This window comes from Artibeus jamaicensis, unplaced genomic scaffold, assembly GCF_021234435.1.
Source record: "Artibeus jamaicensis isolate MK-2021 breed Jamaican fruit bat unplaced genomic scaffold, CSHL_Jam_final contig_332, whole genome shotgun sequence".
NCBI classification, from domain to species: domain Eukaryota; kingdom Metazoa; phylum Chordata; class Mammalia; order Chiroptera; family Phyllostomidae; genus Artibeus; species Artibeus jamaicensis.
Window position 1 is genome coordinate 13,235,856 of NW_026521788.1, and position 21,962 is coordinate 13,257,817.

General features: G+C 38.3%; 1 protein-coding gene across 1 annotated transcript in view; it reads right to left on the bottom strand.

Moving 5' to 3' along the window:
• Positions 1–21,962, bottom strand: part of SLC16A9 (solute carrier family 16 member 9) — a 67,779-nt gene that overhangs the window by 14,011 nt on the left and 31,806 nt on the right. The window contains exons 2-3 of the mRNA XM_037139934.2: positions 19,521–19,747; positions 8,785–8,928 (exon numbers count right to left, since the gene is read on the bottom strand). Of these exons, the coding sequence (XP_036995829.2) occupies positions 8,785–8,928; positions 19,521–19,716 (340 nt within the window). The 5' untranslated portion in view covers positions 19,717–19,747. The remainder of the gene's footprint in view (positions 1–8,784; positions 8,929–19,520; positions 19,748–21,962) is intronic.

The following is a 21,962-nucleotide window of genomic DNA, read 5'->3' on the forward strand; positions in this document are numbered from 1 at the left end:
CAATCCCTGACCAAGCAGCATCTGGCCTCTGTGTGCTGCATATTTATCATTAAGTGGCCCTAAGCCCAGATCTAATAGCAGCTGGCCTCAGTTTGCAGCTGAGCTTCTCCCAGGCACTTCCAAGCCCAGCACAAGTGGCAACCATCTGCAAATCACTTCGTAGCTTCATACCAAGTTGCCCCAGACAGGGCATAGGTAGTGGCTGAATTTGACCTGTACCTCCCATGAGGCTCTACAACCAACACATCTAGTGGCCGACTTCAGACCACACCAGACCACACCAGACCACACCAGGGGGTTGAGTGTCAACCCCCTCCACAAATGACACACTTAAAGGGCAGACTCATTAGGCACCAGAGCCCCACTAGAACAAATCCTGCTGCATAGGCTCAGCCCCTACACAACTGGTCCTCCACTGTATTTGCAGTCAGTCCTCACAACCAATCAGCTTGAGGGTCAATCCATCCCATCAACATGCCAACAGCAATCAAAGCTCAACTACAACAGGAGGACACACATGACCCACACAAGGGACATTCCTGGAGTACCCAGCTCAGGTGACCAGGGAGACAGTACCCCCAGGGCCCCCACAGGCCTCCTACTATACAAGGCAGCTCTAGCAAGGCCAGAGATAGCAGCACCACCTAATTCATAGAAACAAACACAGGGAGGCAGCCAAAATGAGGAGACAAAAAACATGGCCTAGATAAAGAATGAGGTCAAATCATCAGAAAAAGAACTAAACAAAGTGGCGGCAAGCAATATACCAGATGCAGAGTTCAGAACACTGGTGACAAGGGTGCTCAGTGATCTTAGTGAGAACATCAACACAGAGATAGGAAACATTAGTACAAAAACAATATAATGGAAAACATAAAAAGAACCAGTCAAAAACGAAAAGTACGATAATTGAAATGAAGAAGATATTACAAGGAATCAACAGTAGAATCAAATCAGCAATTTGGATAAGGTAGCAAAAAACACCCAATCAGAACACAAAAAAGAAAAGAAAATCCAAAAAAATAAGGATAATTTAAGGGGCCTCTAGGACAACATCAAGCCAACACCAACGTTCTCATCGTAGGGGCACCAGAAGGAAAAGAGAAAGACCAAGGCACTAAAAGCCTATTTGAAGACAAAATGATGGAAAAGCTCCCTACCTAACCTATCCAAGGAAATGACATGTACACGTCTGGGGGGCCCAGAGAGTCTCAAACAAAATGAGCCCAAAGAGGCCCACACAAAGACACATCATAATGAAAATGCCAAAGATTAAAGACAAAGAGAAAAGCTTAAAAGCTACAAGAGAAAAGCAGTTAGTTCCCAACAAGAGAGCCCTCATAATACTGTCCATAATACTGTCCGTGGATTTCTCAACAGCAACTTTACAGGTCAGAAGGGGTTGGCACAAAATAAAGTCATACCTTGGTACTTGTTGGCTTCAGAACTCATCAAACCCTATATTCATTGCATTTTGATGAGAAAAGTGTTTCAGCTCTCAGCAGCTTGCAGGGGACTCATTGCATTTGCTAGAACTTTGAGTCACAATGCCACCCCAAAAGAAACAATGCTTCATCATTTGGTACTCTTTTGTTTGGCTCCCATCGTGAGTTCCAGAACACATTAACGATGAGTATCAAGGTACCACTGTATTCAAAGTGATGAAAAGCAAGGAAATACAGCCCAGAGTACTCTATCCAGCAAGGCTAAAATTGAAGAAGCAATAAAGAGTTTGCCAGAAAAAGCTCAAGGAGTTCATTACCAAAGCAGTATTACGAAACATGTTACAGGGACTTCTTTAAGAAAAAGAAAAAAAAAAAGAGGAACATAATTATAAAGAATGAAATAGCAAGAAGTATGTGCCTAGAAATAATTACTTTAATTGTAAATGGATTAAATGCTCCAATCAAAAGACATAGGGTAGATGCTCCAATCAAAAGACAAAATGCCCCGAATATATACAAGAGACTAACCTCAGAACAAAAGATACATGCAAACTGAAAGTGAAGGAATGAAAAAAGATGCCATGCAAATGAAAACAAAAACAAAAAGATGGGGTACCAATACTGATATCCAACAAAACAGACTTTCAAACAAAGGCTGTAACAAGAAAGCAAAGGACTCAGCAATTCAACTTCTGGGGATTTATCTGAAGAGACTGAAAACAATAATTCAAAAAGATATATGCATTCCTGTGTTCATTGCAGCATTATTTACAATAGCCAAGATATGGAACCCATGTAAGTATCCATTGATAGATGAATGGATTAAAAAGGAATAGCACTCATATACAATGGACTATTACTCATACGGAATAAACATAGATACAGAGAACATTTTGATGGTTCTCTCTGCCAGATGGCAGGAGAGTTGGGGTGGGGGATGGTTCAAAAGGGGAAGTAATTAGGAAGTGCAAATTGGTGATTACAAAACAGTCATGAGGATGTAAAGCACAGCATAGAGAATATACTTAACAATATTGTAATAACTATGTGTGGTGTCAAATGGGTAATGGATTTATTGGGGCAATCTCTCCTTAAGTTATATGAATATCTAATCACTATGTTGTATACCTGAAACAAATATAATGTATGTCAACTCTAATTGAAAATTATTTTTTAAAATGTCTATTCAATGAACCTCCCCACAAAAATTACTATACCACCTTTTCTCATAAATCTCATTTGGGTCCCCCATATTAAGTCACACTGGCTAATGTCAATCATTTCTATCTATTTTCACACTGTCACTCTTCCTTACATTTTCCTCTTCATTTCTACATGTCACATTTTTCTAACATATATAAATGCACACACTATATATATTCATGTATGTGTGTATATATTTTATATTTTGTCTGTTTTCCAATTAAACTATGCTGCTTTTTTTGACTTAGACCAAAAATTAAATCTTAGTTTAAAATATTAAATATCTTTTTATTTCACAGTAATTCATATAACAGGACAGCATCATTAGAAACAGTACTAAAAGTATATGGTTTAAAATAATATATAACTCATTTAAACCTGCTATGCATTGTAAGATGGGGCTTTGCGCAAATCACACCAAACGGCCTCATTTACTCATTTTTCTCAATTCTTATCTATAAACTCAAGAACGCCTGAATCAAATCAACAAATAAAAGGGTTATAAGAAGACATAACTGAAATAAAGTTCTGTAATATTGTAAAATGCTTCTTAATCAGAATATGTAAAGCAAGCACCTCTAAGGAACTAGCATATAAATAAAATAGTGCAAATGAAATTTTTGGGAGGGAAGAGCAATAAAGCATTTGAAATTATGTACACATTTTGAAAAGTGTCATGAATTATTTTTAAATATCCTGTCATTACATACATTTTTATGTATAACTAAACAGACATCTATCAAGCCCCTGCATTTATAATATAAAAATTTCTCCCTGCAATACTATTTTTATGAAAATAAAACATTTCCATAACAGTGCATTCTAATATGGTGGTGATTTTCAATGTTTTTCATCTCATGGCACACATAAACTAATCACTAAAATTCTGCAGTATACCAAATACATTTCTATTTCTTGGTGAGCTGACAAACAAAAAAAGGTATAATTTTGATTCATTTATACCAGGCAGGTATTATTGCATTGGTTGTTGTCATTTTTTTTTTACAATCTAAGGGAAGAGAGGTCAGTACCCCTGACTAAATAATCAGGTATTGCATGTTTTAAAAATTCTTGTGGCACACTGGTTGGACAATCATTGTAATACGGCAACCTTCAGAAGTGATGAGGGTGGACTACAGCTTACAGACGCTATGTGGGGGGAGGGGACCCACTTATTCGGATGTGCCCAGGAATTTCCTAGTTTGACAACTAGAGGCCTCACGTCCAGGAAAAGCTCTTAGTCCTGGGCAAACTGGGACAGTTGGTCGCTACAGCATGGGGACCTGTCTCTTGGGCATGTGGAAGAATTTTCTGTATATTCTGAAACAAGCATTTCAAAAATCTCTTTGAATATCTAAGCTAGGTTTATATTCCTGTTCAAAGGTTAGGATAAGCGACTGCAAATAGTATCCCAGAAATATCTACTCCTGGAAATAAAATAGTAAGAATGCAACTTAAAATGCTGAAAAAAGATAAATAAGTTTACAGTAGCCAAATGTAGGGTAGCTAAGTGTGGGTTCTATGATGCTACTGGCCTAAAACATGTGCATGGAAAGGTAAAAAGTCCAAGGCCACTTTTTGGCTATTTTTTTATAGACATGGCTCTAAACTTCATATACTTAGCCTCAGCACCCTGAACATGACATTGACTGGTTAAGAGCACAGGCATAGATTCAAGTCCTAAATCTATCACTTATTGTGTGACTTTGGGAATTTTAGTTTACTTAAACTCTCTAATTCTTAGTTTCCTTATCTTTAAAATAAGATAATTGTCAAAAACATGAGATAAAAATGTAAAAGATTTAGTATGTGTACCTGGAATATAATAAAGTGCTAACATATAGCCATTAGAGTTGTATATCTTTTCACTTTTACCCAAGTATGATGGTATTATATAGACATAGCTTGAGACTCATTAGAAAATCATAGTTCCTTATCATAAATGAGCATCCGTGAGAGACAAAAGACTATCTTTAATGATATAACCATTAAAAAAACAGGGAAAAAAGCTTATAAAACTTTAATTGCTTAAGTAAATACATAGGAAATAACCCTCATTCTACTCATAGAATAACTACTCATTCTTCTACTAGAGTAGGAGAATCATCACAAGTGTGGCTTTACCCTCCCTGAGCTCAATGGCCTATACTGCTGTTACTAAGAAAAGGGAGGAAAAGAAAACTAAATTTTTCCAAAAATCAAGAAGAGAATATTTAAAAAATAGTACTATGTTAGGAAGGAAGAGAATGAAAGAAATTGATTTTTGAGTCGGGCTTTTCAGAAAAGCAAAGAGAAATTATTGGGAAGGAGCTCGAGTGATTCATTAAGGCCACATTTTTTGTACTTCCTCTTCCCACCCCAACCCCAGTCTCCCTCCACACTTTCTTTCTCCGATTAGAAAAGTTATTGAGAAAACAGGAACCTGAATTACCAAGTTTGGAACCATGGTTTATAGTCACTTAAAAGACTGGCAAGCTGCCACTTATTTTAGCTACAAAAACTGAACAAGATAACAACCCATGTTCAAGATGTTATTTCTTAAAATAGCGATTAAATGGCAAAACCAAAGTATGCCAATTAACACACTTCAGTATTCTTTTGATTTTTATAACATAATTAAATATAATATATAACTTTATTTTTCTATATACTTTAATCTGTTAGATCAATATTTCTGATTCAGTAGAGCTTCTTCGGTAGGAAAAAGCTGCTGCTGTGGTCTTGAACTAAGAGGTCAGAAAAAATGTAGGGAAATAAGGACAAGTGTGCATTCAATGTCTCTGCATGTTTCCCTACATCCATTATCTCAGGAATAGTCACAACATCTCTGAACTTATATTAGCTTCATTTTTTTAAAATAAAAATAGAAGCCAGAGAAATTAAATACGTTTCCAAAGTCACAGAACTCATAAAAATGGTTAGGTTAGCTAATATTTACTGCATTATCTCATCAATCCATAAAACCCTAAAGGTTGGATGCTATTATTCATTCAGTTTTAAAAATGAGATAGCAAGATAAGTAACTGGTCTGGAGTCACAGAGCTGGCAAGTGGATCTAATCAAGTTAACCCACGCAGTCTGCCTGCTAGTGCTGGCTCCTTCCCTATGCCATTCTGTCTATCTTACAAGCCCCATTGAATTCATGCCTGACAAAGGGAAATGCTTAGAATGCAATTCTACACAGAGGTGGTACTCAATGAATGTTATCATCAGACTGAATCTTTCTTGTTTTTTTCCCCCCTAAAGAACTCATAATATAGGAAGGAGAATGAGTTTAGACTGTCTAATAATTTCCTGTCACTTCCTTTTCAGTTGGGTACTGTACTTCAAATGGTGACAGAATGGAAGTCTCATTCATTATTCTTCCATTTATTTATCCCACAAATATTCTATGAGCCCTAGATTGCAAGCCTACTGTTGAAATAAAACCACAAAGATGTCAACCATGGAATGAGGATTAATAATCTGCTAGCAAGGAATAGCTCATCAGGCCCCAATAATTACATGAGTGAGTTTTTTATTACTTGAAGTACAGCTCAAATCTTTTCTTTATTTTATGTTTACCTATATTTTTCTTGACTTCATGTAGTCCCCACAGGACCTATATGGGATAAGATGCTAAGCCTGCCTTATAGGTGAGGGGACTGTCACTTGGGGAAATCAAGGTGCTTGCTCAATCTCACAGAACCTACACGTCCTGACCCAAAGTCCATTGGTCTCTCCAAGGGCTGACAATTTCCTTCTAGTTGCATGAATTCAAAATTATTACTAAATGAGAATAATATATATGCTCCAGACCTGAGCCTGTTTTGTGACCCAGAATCCATTGACTGTAGGGAAGGCTGGGATTCCAGGAGGAAGGACATTGCAACAAACACTATGACAAGCAGACAATCGTACCCTGAATCTTTACCCAAAGGGAACCACTGTGGTATTTAGGTAATAGTACACTGGGGTAAGCGGGATATGTTTTAAGCATCATTGGACACTGGATACAAGCTGACATTGTTATCTGGGAACCTGAAGCATTTGCACTGTCTTCCCTTATAGTGGGCTCATATAGCAGGTGCTCACATCATTAATGGGGGATCATGGCCCAGGTCTGGCTGACAGTGGATCTGCTGAGTCCACAGACCCACACAACAGTCATTTCCCCCAGTTGCTGATATTTAATTGGGGCACACATGCATGTTAGTTAGTATGACCCCTTACATACTGTTCTTTGGACAGCAGAGAAAGAGTTACCATGCTGGGGAAAACCAAGTGGCTTTCACTCCCACCAGCAGCCAAAAGAGTAAATCAGGACCTGTATCTAGTTAACTGAAGACCACATATTCATAGGAGAGGGAGAACAGGGTTAGCTATTGAAAGTTTCCAATACAACCAGCGAAATCAAAATCTATTTCACAAGTTTGTAAAGCTCTCTCCATTAGTACAGAAACTTTAAAATTTAATTTTGGGAGTTAGTTAATTTTGTATTTAATTTTCTTTCTATAGATCCTTAGATACTCTCCCAATACAATCAAATGTATATAAACCTTAGACAATATCAGCTAATGTTTTTCTTTTTAAGAATTCATTTTTATCTCTAGGTAATACAAATGTGATGCTATCACTCACTTTTCCTTAGTTTCTAGGTCAGTGAGAACTTGGGATAGGTACTCACAAAGGCTTTCTCTAGAAAACATGAGTAGGAGTAAATCCCTGTGAAATTTTAAATGGTTAGTCCAGATTTTGATGAAAATACCCAAATCATACCAATGGCATAATGATTTTATTTTGCATATAAAAAGAATAATCCTAAAAGGAATTTTGCCCTAAAAGAAATAATTTATCCTTTTGTCCTATGTCCTGAAAGAAATACTATCATTCATGTATAAATACAAATATCTACATTTTTACTTTTATTATTTTAGATAAAAATACAAAATAATTAATATATTTGTAGCTATAGGTTCAAAACTGTATAAGCTCTATAGGGAATATAAAACATTAAATATACACTATATGCTCTCAAAGAACTAACGAGTGACCTGCTTATTTAGATTACTATCTGAGTAGTACCGAGGCAGGTAGTTACATTTCAAATAAACTTTGAGCCCTAAAAGCACTGAAGACAATCTCAGAAATGCAGGGTCAGACTGAGTGGCTCCAACCCCGCACATCTCCCCTAAGGTGCTTTAGTTGGTCATTTCATTTCACTGAGCCGCACCCTCCCTCTCTGTAAAATAGGTTTTGTGAAGTTTAAATGAGATCAGATAAAGCCCTTAGCACAGACTCTGGCACACAGTAAGTACTCAGTGAATATTAGCTACTATATTTCCTATTATTTATTACTGGGGAAATAGTCACAAGTGAAAGAGAGGAATATTAGTAGTCAACAAACTAGGTTCTTTCAGATGTTAAGACATAACTTCAAAGCTGGATGGAGTCCTTTTCAACCCCCCCTCCACCAGCAGCTCCTGCAAACACTAAGTCTGGAGACATTGAACATTGGATACAATTAGTACAGTGCACTGTGAAAGCATATCCCCAGTGCCCTGCCCCCCCAAAACTTGCAAGCCCTAAGCCCTCTTTTCCTACCAAAATCATCACCATATCCCACCACTGAGTTTTCTTCAATCTTCCCTTATCTTAAAAAAAAATGACCTGCTTTACAATCTGCATCTTACTTCTACTGGGACTTCGTGACCAGGGTCCTGGCAACAGAGGGTGTAAAGCAGCAGGACATTCAGAACACAAAAATCTCAGCAGGCCCTGCCTAACCGACCCGTATGAGAGGGACCACTTTCTAAGTCATTGCAAAGTGACAGGTGTCAGTCACATACAAGTCGAATACTCTTCCCGTCCCTTTGCCCCTTTGGGTATCTTAGAGACAGGCACTGAAATGAAAAATCACCTGTGCCTGGAAGGAAAACACCACGTATGCTGTTAAAACACGTTTCTCCTTTCAAATGTTTTGAAGCCCTGGCAGACAGTTTGCCAAAGCAACACTTTTTGGTGAAGTGGCCACTGGAAGCAAATTGTGACTGAACATCTTAGCTAAACTTCTGTTAACTAAATAATGAAGCTCGCATTGCTAAAAGTAGGATTAACTCCTGAAGCTGAGAAAGGTTACAGTGATCGGGTTTCTTACCTACAATGATGCCATAGGAAAAAAACAGAAAGTAGATATTAGGGGCACAGCTGCTCAACATGAGGCCTCCAGCCACCATGAAGCCACTGAAGATCGTCACGGCTCTGGCTCCGAAAGACGATACACAGAGGCTGCAGATGGGACCTAAAAAAATAAAGGAAATCTTCACTTACTTAACAGCAATCTCCTTTTCACAATCATATTACTCATCTCATCATAAGCTTAAAATGATTCTCTCCATCTTAAAGTAACAACACTAAAATAATAATGAACATCTCCCGTGTATTTACTATGAGCTGGACACTGTGTGAGTACTTTGCATAAACAGCCTCATCTCATTTTAACCTCACTGCAACCCTGAGAGGTCGATACTATTGTTATCCTCACTTTTTTGTTGTTAAGGAAATTAAGATTTCAAGATGGTAAGATCACATAGTTAAAAAAATGGGGGTTCTGGAGTCAGACTTTCTTCAAACTTGGGCTCCACTCCTTTCTGGCTCTTTGATCTCAGGCAACTTATTTGATCTACGTGCCTCAATCTCTTCATCTGAAAACTGAATGAACAATAGCAGCCCCTCCTAGTGTTACTGTGAAGACAAGTGAGAGCACAGATGTGAAGCTGGTCACAAGGCCTGGCACAAGTCACTGCCCCATCAGCGCTCATTCTTCTGTGACGTGAGTGGCGGCAGCAGCTGCTGCCAGAACAATCGCAGAGTAAAATCCCAGTTAGTCTGACTCCTGAGCCCATGGTCTGAACCCTCATACTCTGAGGACTTTTGTCCCCTGCCTGTCCCATGCACACTTCCTATGCAGAGCTCCTTTTCAGCACAACGCCAATTATACTGTTGATGATGAAAACAGATATGTTGATTGACTGAATATGAACAGCAACCCTGTAAAGGGAAGAGGTGAGGGTGAGGTAGTTACTCTCCTCCTAGAGAATATTCTGGCAAGTGGGGCTAAATGGAAAAGCTCCCTACTCATCCAGGCAGAGGTCTGTCTGCACCAATGCCCTACATTCCATATATAACCTGGAACTGGGGGAAGGAAGCCCACTGCTGATTGCCAGGCAGAAGTGACCACTGCCAGGACTTGTCCCCTGCACAGGTGGGCAACTTCTCATGAAACAGCATTTAAGTGCTAGTAAAATTCTTTCCCACTAGCACTGTACCTGGAAAGCACCTGTGACTACAGAGTTTAGCATATTAGAAGCAAAAGAATATTAAGGGTTATTCAGTCCAATAGTCTCATTTACATTTACAAGGAAACTAAAGCTCAGAGAAGTTGTCCAAGCCTAGTGTAAAAGAAAGAGCTCAGGATGTGGAACCAAAGAAAAGTATAGCATCACTGAGTTGATAAAAACCTTCCAATAATAAGGTACAAATTATTATCTCTAATTTTTAAAAAGCACACTCACCACACTCACCAGATGGCTAACAACAGACAACAGCGTTGGCAAGGATGTGGAGCAAGAACTCTTATAAACTGCTGGCATTTATCTCCTAACGCTGAACATAGCACCCTGTATAACCAAGAAGTTCCACTTCTATGTATACACCAGATAGAAACCGACAGATGCACCCAAGAGAAACACCTACCTTAAAAGTTACGTACATAGATGCTCACAGCAGAACTGTTCACAGTAACCAAACCTGAGAAACCCAGGTGTTTAGCAGCAGTGGAATGTGTAAGTAAATTGGGTTATTGAATGGCAATGACAGTGAATGACCTACAACCACACAGAGCAACACAGGCATATCTCACCAACATTGTGGAGTGAAGGACACCAAACACAAAAAAGCATACACCATGTAATCACCATTATAAAAAGCACCCCCCATAAGACAATAGCAATCTACGACGGAAGGGCAGGATAGCGGTTGTGTTTGGTAGGAGGCGAGGCCTCATGACCGGAAGGGAGGACAGCCCACCTTCCAGGGTCCTACGAGCGTTCTGCTTCTTGATGTGCTCACTTCATGGGTGTATTCAGTGTGTGAACATTTCATTGGGTTATAAACTCTCATGATATATATACTCTTCTACGTATATATTTTTCTTTTTACTTCAATTTAAAAAGTGTTTTAAGAAACCTCAAATGCAGAAACAAATACAGACATGATTGGCGCATGGTCTCACTGTAAGAGGCAGAGCCAGCATGAGATGACCCCAAGGCCAGCACTCTTGCCAATCACAGCAGTCACCCTACTCCACGGTTTCCCTCCCCACAGTTTCGGCCACCCTCAGCCAACCATGGTCTGAAAACATTACAGGGAAACTTCCAGAAACAAACAATGTATACACTTTAAATTTTATGCCATTCTGAGTAACGTAATGAAATCTCTCGCCACCCTGCTTTGTCCGTCCGAGGTCTGGACCGACCCTCGGTCCAGGGCTTCCACGGTGCATGCTCTCCATGAGCACACACATTAGACACTTAGAGCCATCTCGGTTATCAGATGGCTGGCTCAGTGCTGTAGTTCCCATGTTCAAGTAACCCTAATTTTGTAATAATGACCCCAAAGCTGTCCATGTAACTATTCTCACAGTATATTGTTATAATTGCTCTATTTTATCATTCGTTGTTGTTATCCTTTAATGTGCCTAATTTGTAAAAAAAACACAGTGTACATAGCGGTTGATGCTGTCTGTTGGTTTCCGGAATCCAGTGGGAGACTCAGAACGTGTCCACTGTGGATAGGGGGGTCCACTGTACTGGGGAATCCCCTAGGAGCACATTTAAGAGCAGGTTATGATCACTGAGACAGCATATAGCTCTCAGGGCCTGTGGCTCTCTCACATTCCTCCCTGGTCATGAACTGACGCCTGCATTTCAGGTCCTCTCTTGTGTGAGTCAGTACAGAAGAGCATATATTTATATGACGAGTGGGAATATTCTGTGCCAGTGTTTTAAAGGAAAAATATATCTGAAATACCAAACTTTTCCAATAGTGTAGCTGTCTGCATACCCAGTGGAAAATAATTTAGATACTTCAAAGGTAGAAATGATTTTAAGATTCAAATCTCCTAACTGGTCGTCTGACACCATAAAGGCAAGACCCTTCTCTGTTGTTTACCAAATTGCATTGGCATCAAGAGTCAGTGTTTACAAATTTAACCAGCACAATGGAACCAGAACACAGAGATTATTCCTGGCATAGTTGAAAAGTTTCCAGCTTCATCCTAAAAGTAAGACTTCACATCTATGCCCCTTCATGCATATTATTAACCCCACAAGGAAATCTAGAGTTTGGGAAGTTGGGGTGGGGATGAAGGGTAATAATTTTCATAGCATATACAACCAAACTCACTGTTTTATAAAATACAGAATTTATTAGCAATCATCTAATAAATTCTTAAAGCATTTTTTCCTGTTACATGAATCTTTGAAAAAAGATTCTTAAGTTAAGTTTAAGAAAAAAGTGAGTAGAAATTCTCTGACAGATGAAAACAGCAAATTGAAAACTGCTTTTAAAAAATTCTTTATTTTCACACTGCCACCTGCTGCTTACTTAGAGAAAAACTAACATTTTTAAATTTTATTTTTATTTAGGTGTAGTTGGTATACAATCTTATATTGGTTATATTAGTTTCAAGTGTATAGTACAGTGATGCAACATTTTGAAACCTTAAAATATGATTACCTCACTAACCCTAGTAATTATCTGCCACTGTGTAAACTTATCGCAACATTCTTGACTATATTCCCCTTTCCCTTTTCACCCATTCCCCAACTCAATCCCTTCTGGTAACCGTCCCTTTGGGCTTTGTTTCTACAAGACTCTTCCTGTTTTGTTTAGTTATTTTGTTTTGTTTTTAGATTCCACATGTAAGTGAAACCATATGGTATTTGTCTTTGACTTATCTCTTATTGCATATACTCTAGGTCCATCCATGTTGTCACAAATGGCAAAATTTTCCTTCTTCTTCTTCATTGCTGCATAATATTCCATGGCATATATCTATCACATCTTCTTTCTCCATTCATCTATCAGTGGACATCTGGGTTGCTTCCATATCTTGGCTCTTATAAATAATGTTGCAATCAACATAGGGGTGCATATATCTTTGCAAATTACTGTTCTCATTTTCTTTGGATAAATACCCTAGTGTGGAATTTCTGGGTAGTATGATATATCAACTTTTAGTTTTTGAGGAATCTCCATACTGTTTTCCACAGAGCCTGCGCCAGTTTTCAGTCTGAGCAGCAGTGCACAAGTGTTCCCTTTTCTCCATATCCTCTCTAACGCACGTTATTTGTTGGCTTTTTGATAATAGCCATTCTGACTTGTGTAAGGTGGTATTCCATTGTGGTTTTGTTTAGCATCTCTCTGATGATTAGTGATTTTGAGCATCTTTTCATATGTCTGTTGGCCACCTGTATGTCCTCTTTGGAGAAATTTCTTTTCACATTCTCTACCCATGTTTTGATCAGATTGTTTACTTTTTGTTATTGAGTTGTATGAATTTATTACATATTTTGCATGCCAATGCCATATCAGATATCTATCACTTATGAATATACTCTCCCAATCAGTAAGGTTTCCTACACTGAATATAGGTGTTTTAGTTTGACATAGTCCCATTTGCTTATTTGTTTCTTTTGTTTCCCTTGCTTGAGGTGACATTTCCAAAAAGATATTACTCAGACAGTTAGGTAGTTTACTTCCTATTTTCTTCTAAGAGTTTTATCCTTTCAAGCCTTACATTTAAGCCTTTAACCCATTTTGAATCTATTTTTGTATATGGTGTAAGAGAATGGTGCTGTTTTTTAGTGTTGTTGTTTTGCATGTACCTATCCAAGTTTCCCAACACCACTTGTTGAAGAAACTGTCATTACTCCAGTTTATATTTTTACCACCTTTGTCATAGGTTAGTTGACCATATAAGCAAGGGTTTATTTCTTGGCTCTCTATTCTGTTCCATTGATCAATGTGTCTGTCTTTATGCCAGTGTCATACTATTTTGACTGTTGTAACTTTGTAGTATAGTTCAAGATCAGGGAGCATGATGGCTCCAACTTTGTTCTTCTTTCTCAAGATTGCTTTGGCTATTTTGCATCTTTCATGGTTCCATGTAAATTTTAGGATGATCTGTTCTAGTTTTGAGAAGAATGACATTGATAGTTTGATAATAAATGCATTAAATTTTTAAATTGCTTTGAGTTGTATTGTCTTTTTAACAATATTAATTCTTTCTAACCATGAACATGGTATATTCTTTCATTTATTTGTTTTGTTTTTAATTTCTTTCTTCAATGTCTTATAGTTTTCAGAGTAGAGGTCTTTTCTATCCTTGGTTAAGTTTATTTGTAGGTATTTTATTCTCTTTGACAACTGTGAATGGGATTATTTTCTTCATTTATCCTTCTGATTGTTATTAATATACTGGAACACAACAGGAAAACCTGATATCCCTTGTCTAATACAGGAGGCAAACCAGAAAGCAAAACAGACATGTATCAAAACCTAATGACACAAGCAATAAATACCAAAAGAAAGGTCCAGATTGTGTGTTTTTGGATTTCAGAAAAGGGAGGTCACCATGCACTAAGGAAATGAGCCTTGAACTGGGCCATGAAATAGGATTATGTCCACAAAAGGGGTAAAAATATGTTCTAATAACGGAAACCTAATGTGGTTTTCCAATTTGTAATTATCATTAGACAGCTTTGGGAAACTAATGATTCTCTTTGTGGAGTAAATGAACTTCTATGCCCTTCTGTCTTCCAAAAAGCTTCGGAGTCCCAAAAGTGTTAGGATGGCCAGGCCTGCTGCACTGAAGCCGTAAGTAGGCTGACAGCAGGGCGAAAAATAAAACACAGCAGTAACCAGGTCGTGTGACTCCAACGGAACAAGGATGTCCCAGCAGAGTAGAGTGGGCCCATGAGAATCCTACCCCTTCACCTACAGTGCAGGGAGCCAAACAAAAGAGCAGGTTCCTCAGTCCCTCCTCCCTGAGACTAGGAATTTTAAATCCATCATCTCCCTGGGGAAGAGAAAAGCACTAATGAGCCTCATCTATTCAAATCCTTGATTCCACGTGTAGTATTATCTGCCTTGCTTGTTGGTTGATTTGGCAGAATTCTACAGAGATGGAGAAAAGCTTAACTAAAACCTGCCATACTTCTCTCCAATTCTGAACTGCCTAACACACTGTGAACTGGCCACTGGAACAGAATCCTTGTAGGAGGCAGAATTCCAGTCCTGCTTGAAAGAGGTAACAGTGCTTGGGCATAAAATCATAAAGATATGATCATACCCAGTTCTGCCATCATTCACAGCTCATTCAGCAAGCCTGCTGGCCATACTGACTCACCAGATTAACCTAGGGATAAATTTACTGACTCAGTAATTTGAGGGCCTTTGGAGAAACAAAAGATCTCCCTGAAATTTCAGCAACTCAGTTGTCTGGAAGACAGCCCCACCCTTCTCTAACTATTTCAATTACCTTTCATTCCTTCTGTATCATTCAGGTTTCAGCCAGAGAAACAGAACCAGAAGAAGACATATATCTATTAAGAGATTTATTACAAGGAACTGACTTATGCGATTGTGGGATCTGGCTAGGCAAATACAACATCCACAGTGCAAGATGCAGGCAAAGGCAGATCACAACTCACTGACACAGGCTGAAGTTACAGCCCACAGGCATAAGTTCTTCTGGAAAAGCTCATCTCTTCTTTTTTGTCCTTTCTCCAGACTGAACTGGGTCCACCCAGATTACGTAGGATAACTGGCATTTCTTAAAGTCAACTGATTATGGAGTTTGAGCACACCTACAAAATACCTTCACAGCAACACTTGCATCAGTGTTTGACTAACTGGGAATGTTGCCTAGCCACGTTGACACTGACCATCACACCTCCCAACAGTCACAATCTCTGCTTCCCCAGACAAATTGCCTCCACCAGAATGCATCGTCTGCAGTGCAGAGTCCAAGCCTTTGCAGACAAGGACTCTGGGTGACCTGCCCTCTCCACAACCATCCACCTCACACAGCCCATCCTCCCACATGTCCCACCTATCTCTACGAAACGCCAAAATTGCCTCGTCCTTGAAATTCTCCTCGGTATTTGGGACATCTCAAATTATCAGTAACTATTTTTTCTGTCTCTTCTATGAGACTACAAATCCCCTGAAAAGCAGATGATGCCTTCTATTGTAGCATCCCTGGCACAGGGGAGAGGAGACTGTATGGTTAGATATAATGATGGCGAGCTTGTTCTCAATGTAAAACCCAGGAAGGTAGGCTGCTTGATACTCAGCTTTATGCATCCCAAGGATCATCTGCACCAACAATTTAGGCCAGAGGAAGAAGTATATTCTCCTTAATTACTCAAGCTTCAAAGAGAAGGAATTGAGATTATGAAGAATGTAAAGTTTAGAATTGCATGTCTTTTCAGAGTTTTAATATGCTACTCCGAGCTACTGTCCAAATCTAGGTTTGTCGGAGACAAGCGTTGGGCCTTTAAATTCCATCTATTTAGACACAATCTTGACAAAGTTCTAGCTCTCCCTCCTGTCCACCCCCCTAGAAATGCCTTCTTCTTTCATCCTGAAGGGATCCTTTTGTTTGTAGATTCTTTAGCACTGCTTAGGAAACTAATTTTATTTGTTACTGATTCTGGTCTTCTAATAACCAATGTTTGTTGAGCACTTACCATGTGCCAAGTAGCATCTCAACTGTTCTGTGCAACAATCATATAAGGTACTTTTATGATCTCCAATTTAAAGATGAAGAACAGGCTTAACGGGTTAGAAAAACTGGGACTCAGGTGCCATGTCCTCTTAGAGAGTGGGCTTCCCATTGGGTAGGTCACTAACTTTTGAGGACAATAATGACCATCTCAGTGCGCTGTTTTCAGGACCAACTAAGATCAAGAAAGTGAAAGTGGCTGGATGGAGCCAGGCACTTCGTGAACATAAGGGGCAAGTACAGAAAAAACAGAATTTGTATGTTGCTTATCAATTGTAATTATTCTGCTGTGCCTTGATCAATTATAAAGTTCCATCGGTCACATCATAGAACTAGTCAAAGATGGCAGTTATCATGCCTTCCCAGGACAAAACTGAGTTAAGAAAATAACTCATTTTTCTCAGACACAATTTGGCCTGCCTACATTAGAATCACCTGGGGAACTAGTTAAAAAAAGATTCCGGGGCCCATCCGCATTGCCACACCACTCAAGGATGGGTAGCAAATTGGCTTTTAGACAAGCTCGAGTAACGCATACACACATCTGAATTTAAGAGCAACTGTATATATTTTACACATATATGTAAGGCTCATCTTCTATCAAAAAGATATATACATACGGACACACATGTATACACACATGTATGCATTATATTTTATCAAAAAGGATGCAAAAATGTCCATTTACATGCATTTTTTAGCAGAGCCCCACCAGGAAAAGGACTGTTCTATCATTTATTTTCTATGATTTACATGGTACAAACAGTGCCACACACAAGCAGAAACATACAGTAATTCCCTTTATGAAAAAGTCTAACCAAATCGTGCAACAAGGAATTATCAAAAAGCAAATATTAAAATCTAAATAGAGGGCGCTGAAACCGGTCATATTTCCCAACTGAAATCACTTTTGGGGATTAAAAAAATTCCCATATCTGGGCGCTGTCATAGACTGACTGACACACAATGCCTAAGGGTCATTGCTAATACTACATGACCATCATTTTCAGGATTTGTCCTTTAATTCATGCTACGAAGAGACAAGGGAAGCCAACAACACATCTGTTGGGTGGACATTAACCAAGAGCACACACATATAAGTGCTAGCTCTTCATTTCTCACCATTTCCTCATTCTTGAACCCTTGGTCTCCTTATTCTATGCTTATCTTCGAAAGCTTTCATTAGCTGGTCCAAGTGCCTCCTCATGTAGCTGATGACATGAAAGTTAAGTGATTTGCACAAGTTCCCTCAGCTAAATAGTAGTACAGCCAGGACTTGACTTCGTCTTTGACTTAAGACCAATGCCTCTCACCTCCTAGTACTTGTTGTCTCCCCTAAACTTCAGTGGGATGTTCTCTCCGTCTAACCTCAGGCAGGGCTGGCTTCACAAGGCTGTGGTCTATGCAGTTGCACAGGGCTGAGCCCTTAGCAACAGGGCCACACACTCAATGAACTGCATGTTCTGTTGCTGTCTTGAATTCTCAATTTTTTTTTAACAAGGGGCCCTGCTTCTCTTTTCCTTTTTTGCACTGGGGCCAATCTTATGCAGCCAATCTTACCTACAAGAAAGGAGACTGTTCCTGGCCCTTGAGACAAAATGAACTTAAAGAAAGTATAGAACTGCAATCCAGTTTTCAGAGTCTCGGTATCAGCTCTGACCATCAGTGTATTTACATTTAGATGTAACTTATTTGCTGACAGAAATGATGACCAACTGGAGAACATTAAAAACATTCTCTCCCCTTCACATTAGATCATTTTCTCAAAAGCAATACTTTCAACCTCCTTTATTAACATATCAATGATCATCCGTTTGTACCTTGCAGTTTTACAAACAGTTCACATTTTGAAAAACCCTTTCAGATGAGATCATGCACATTCATGGTAGTAAAGCATCAGCTGGAAGTAACTACTTTTGTTTTGTTTTGTTTTGTTTTGTTTTGTTTTGTTTTGTTTTGTTTTAAGAAGTCCCCCTAAGGATTCAGGAAAAACAATATTTTAAAAAAGGAATGGCTAACTCATTTTTTTCATGAAATTATTTTAGAGCTGAAAAGCACCTTACAAATCTCCACATTCGATGTCCTTACTTTCTCCCTAAGAATAGAGATTGTGATTTGCACAACAAATCAGGTCAAGTTCAGAGCAGAGGAAGAGAGAGACTCCTAGGCCAATGACCGAACTTAGATCATTGCTTTAGCACCGCTAGATCACCTGTAAATTGTGCCAACAAAGTTACAGTAATAATCACTAAATATTACCACAGAGTTGAAACTATTACTCCAGAAATTGAAGTGTCATACAATTTTAAGTCTTAAAATGAAAATGAAATCCTCTCTGCTGTTCTCTGTAAAGATGATAGGCATTACCATTATATAAGATGGAAACACTTGTCAAATGTATTACTTTTCAAGACATTATATGAAGGTCACACAAAACACATCACATATATCTTATAAATAACACTATATTAAAATCCTGAACAGCACCATCATTGTGAGAAGGGATTACCCTTTGCCATGTAAAATTTTTCTTGTAGAGGTGACACAAATGTAGGACATGTGATTAGATCTGAAGTAGAGAGACATAATTATGAACCATGTATGAATTTCTTTCAGGACCGCTGCTTATCATTTAGTCCTTGGGTCACAGCATTCATTGGACATAGCCTAGTCACTACTGTCTTTTCCCTGGATCTTTCTCACTCATGAAAGTATGTCTCTCACTACACTGTGAGCCTCTTAAGGACAGAAATGATGTGTTTGCTGTCCTTCTTTTCATATTCAGCATCTAGCACACTGCCTTGCACATAGTAGCAAATAAACAGATAAAGAAATGAATGAATGAATGAATGAATGAATATCCTAGGCAATTTCTGTATTTTCAATTTATTACAGTGAGAGAGTGATTCTATAATCTCAACAAAGGCAAGAGAATATGTATTATGCTTTAAAGACAAATAGCCTACTATGCTTTGTACAGTGTAAGGATGCAACAAATATAATCAAATGAGTAATGAGCGAGAAAAATTTAATCCACTTACTTGCAAGCAATCCAACTCCACTTGCGAGGGACCCAACCCAGGCTGTTTTTCCTTTTCCTTCACCAAAGGCATCCAGCCATTCTATGTACAAGACCCCAACTGCTACCGGGGATCCGTAACACAGAAACTGAGTGAAGAAGGAGACAACCACAATCACCCAGCCCCATCCGCCATCAGGTGACTTCTTAATTTCCATGGCGAGGAGATCAAGACGCTTCTCTGAGGGTCTTAAACAAAAACAAACAGAAAAGAAAAGCATGTTTAGAGTGTGGCAGGGCACAGTATTTTGGATTTAAAAAAACCTCGAAATTAAAACATAAAGGACATTTTTGAAAAATACATGTGGAAAGGCATAAAATATTACTGGCATATTAAGTTATATTTAATTTTTTTATTTATGAATTAAATATGGAATATATCCACATGGCTCAAAATTTTTTTTTTTAGTTAGAAAAAGGCATAGAGTGAAAAGTCTTCTTTCCAAGTTTATTCCCATTCACCATATTCCCAGCCTTATCCAGCCACTCAAGTCACTGATTTTGGTTTCTTGTTACACTTTGGGTTCCCCAGAAAGCAGACTCTTAGCAAGAAAGTTTATTGGGTGTGTTCTCTTCCTATAAAAGGGAATGGACAGCAGAAAGAGAAGCTAAACTGCCATGTGACATGAAGGAAGGGAATTTCTAAAACAAGGATGGCCGTTCAGAGTTGCCCAGCTTGGGGGTTGGCCCATGTTCATCATTCCCACGGTAAGGACCACCCAGGAAGGGGGCATGCATGGCCTTCGATGAGGTGGCCCTCCTCCAAAGAGGCCATCAGGCTCCATAGGGGTTGTCAGCTGAAGGCCATCTGCCAGCAGCCCTCTCAGCAGCTAAGACAAGGAATCTGTCATTTATTGAAGGGCGTCTGGAGGGGAACTGGGGGCATATCACAATGCTCACCAACTTGAGTATCCTTCCTGAGCATCTTTATGCATATACAAGCAAAATCAAGCACATCACCTTAATTTCCTTCTTTTTTGACAAAAAGCAGAATGTTGTATATGGCATTCCATACCTTCTTTTAGTCACTTAACATCCTTGGAGATTTTTCTCTATCAAAACTAGAGAGCATCCTTATTCTTTGTGTGTGCATATAGCATATACTCTTTATATATACATAAATACACACAGTATATCACCATATGACGATACGCTTATTTATTTACTTACTTATTGAATAGGGAAAAAAATCACATGGTTCAGAAATAAAAAAACAACAACAAAGGTATAGAGTATTCATCTATTTCCTGCCTAATTCCCATATCTTCCATGCCTCGTTTCTTCTATATCCGTCTAGCGATTATGCATACACAAGTAACTCAAATATGGATTTCCTCTATTATTTTACACAAAGTACCATGATATATATATATATATATATATATATATATATATATATGTATGTATGCCTTGCTTATTTTTACTTCACAAATATCTTTTAAGTTTTTCACTTGACAAATATCTTGAAGACCCTTCACATCAATGCATAGTGACCTCCCTTATTTTTTTTCTTTCTCCTGCATTGTGTCCCAGTATAGGCTTTCTCTGAACTCTTTACCCAGTCCCCTATGGCTAACAGTGAAAAACAATGCTGCAGTAAATAACCTTATCTATACCTGCCACTCTTTGCGTGTATGCATATCTGTTAGAGAAAACCTCAAAAAAGGAATCCCTGAGTCAAAGGGTATGTGCATGTGTAACTGTAATTAGCATTAGCAAATTGGCTTCGAGTGATTGAATCAATTTATATTATCCCCAGCAAGTTTGGGTGTGTCGTGAAAATTTTGGATTTTTGTCAATTCATTGGCTTTAAAAGTGTATTTTATTATAGTCTTAATGTGCATTTCTTAGCATTCTCTGAAATGCCATTTGTAATTCCTATCTAGTTTTGGGGTATATATGGGTACATTTCTGGATTTTTTATTCTGTTCCATGTAGCTATCTATTCACTCACTATTACCACATTAGTTTAATAACAAAGTCTTTTTAAAAGTCTTTAAAATATATTGTAAGTTCTAGTAGGATAAGTTTCCTTCTCTCCATCATTGCAATGCTTTTCGGTATTTTCTGAGCTCTTCTTGTTCATTTACTTCCTTATATAAATTTCAAAATCAATTTGGCTCTAAAAAAATCTGATGGTGTTTTCATAAGGACTGAATTAAATTACATGTTAATTTAAGGAAAATGAATACTTTTATGATATTGAGTCTATCCAGGAACATGGTGCTCCTTTCCATTTGTTCAAGTCTACTTTTGGGTTCTTAGTTTTTAAAGTTTTCCCCAATAGATCTTTTTCTTTTATCTTTAGATATTTTATCCATTTGGCTAACATTATAATTATAATTAAGGTTATTTCTTTGATTTGTCTGTTGATGTCTGTATGTTAACTTTGTATCCCATTAAC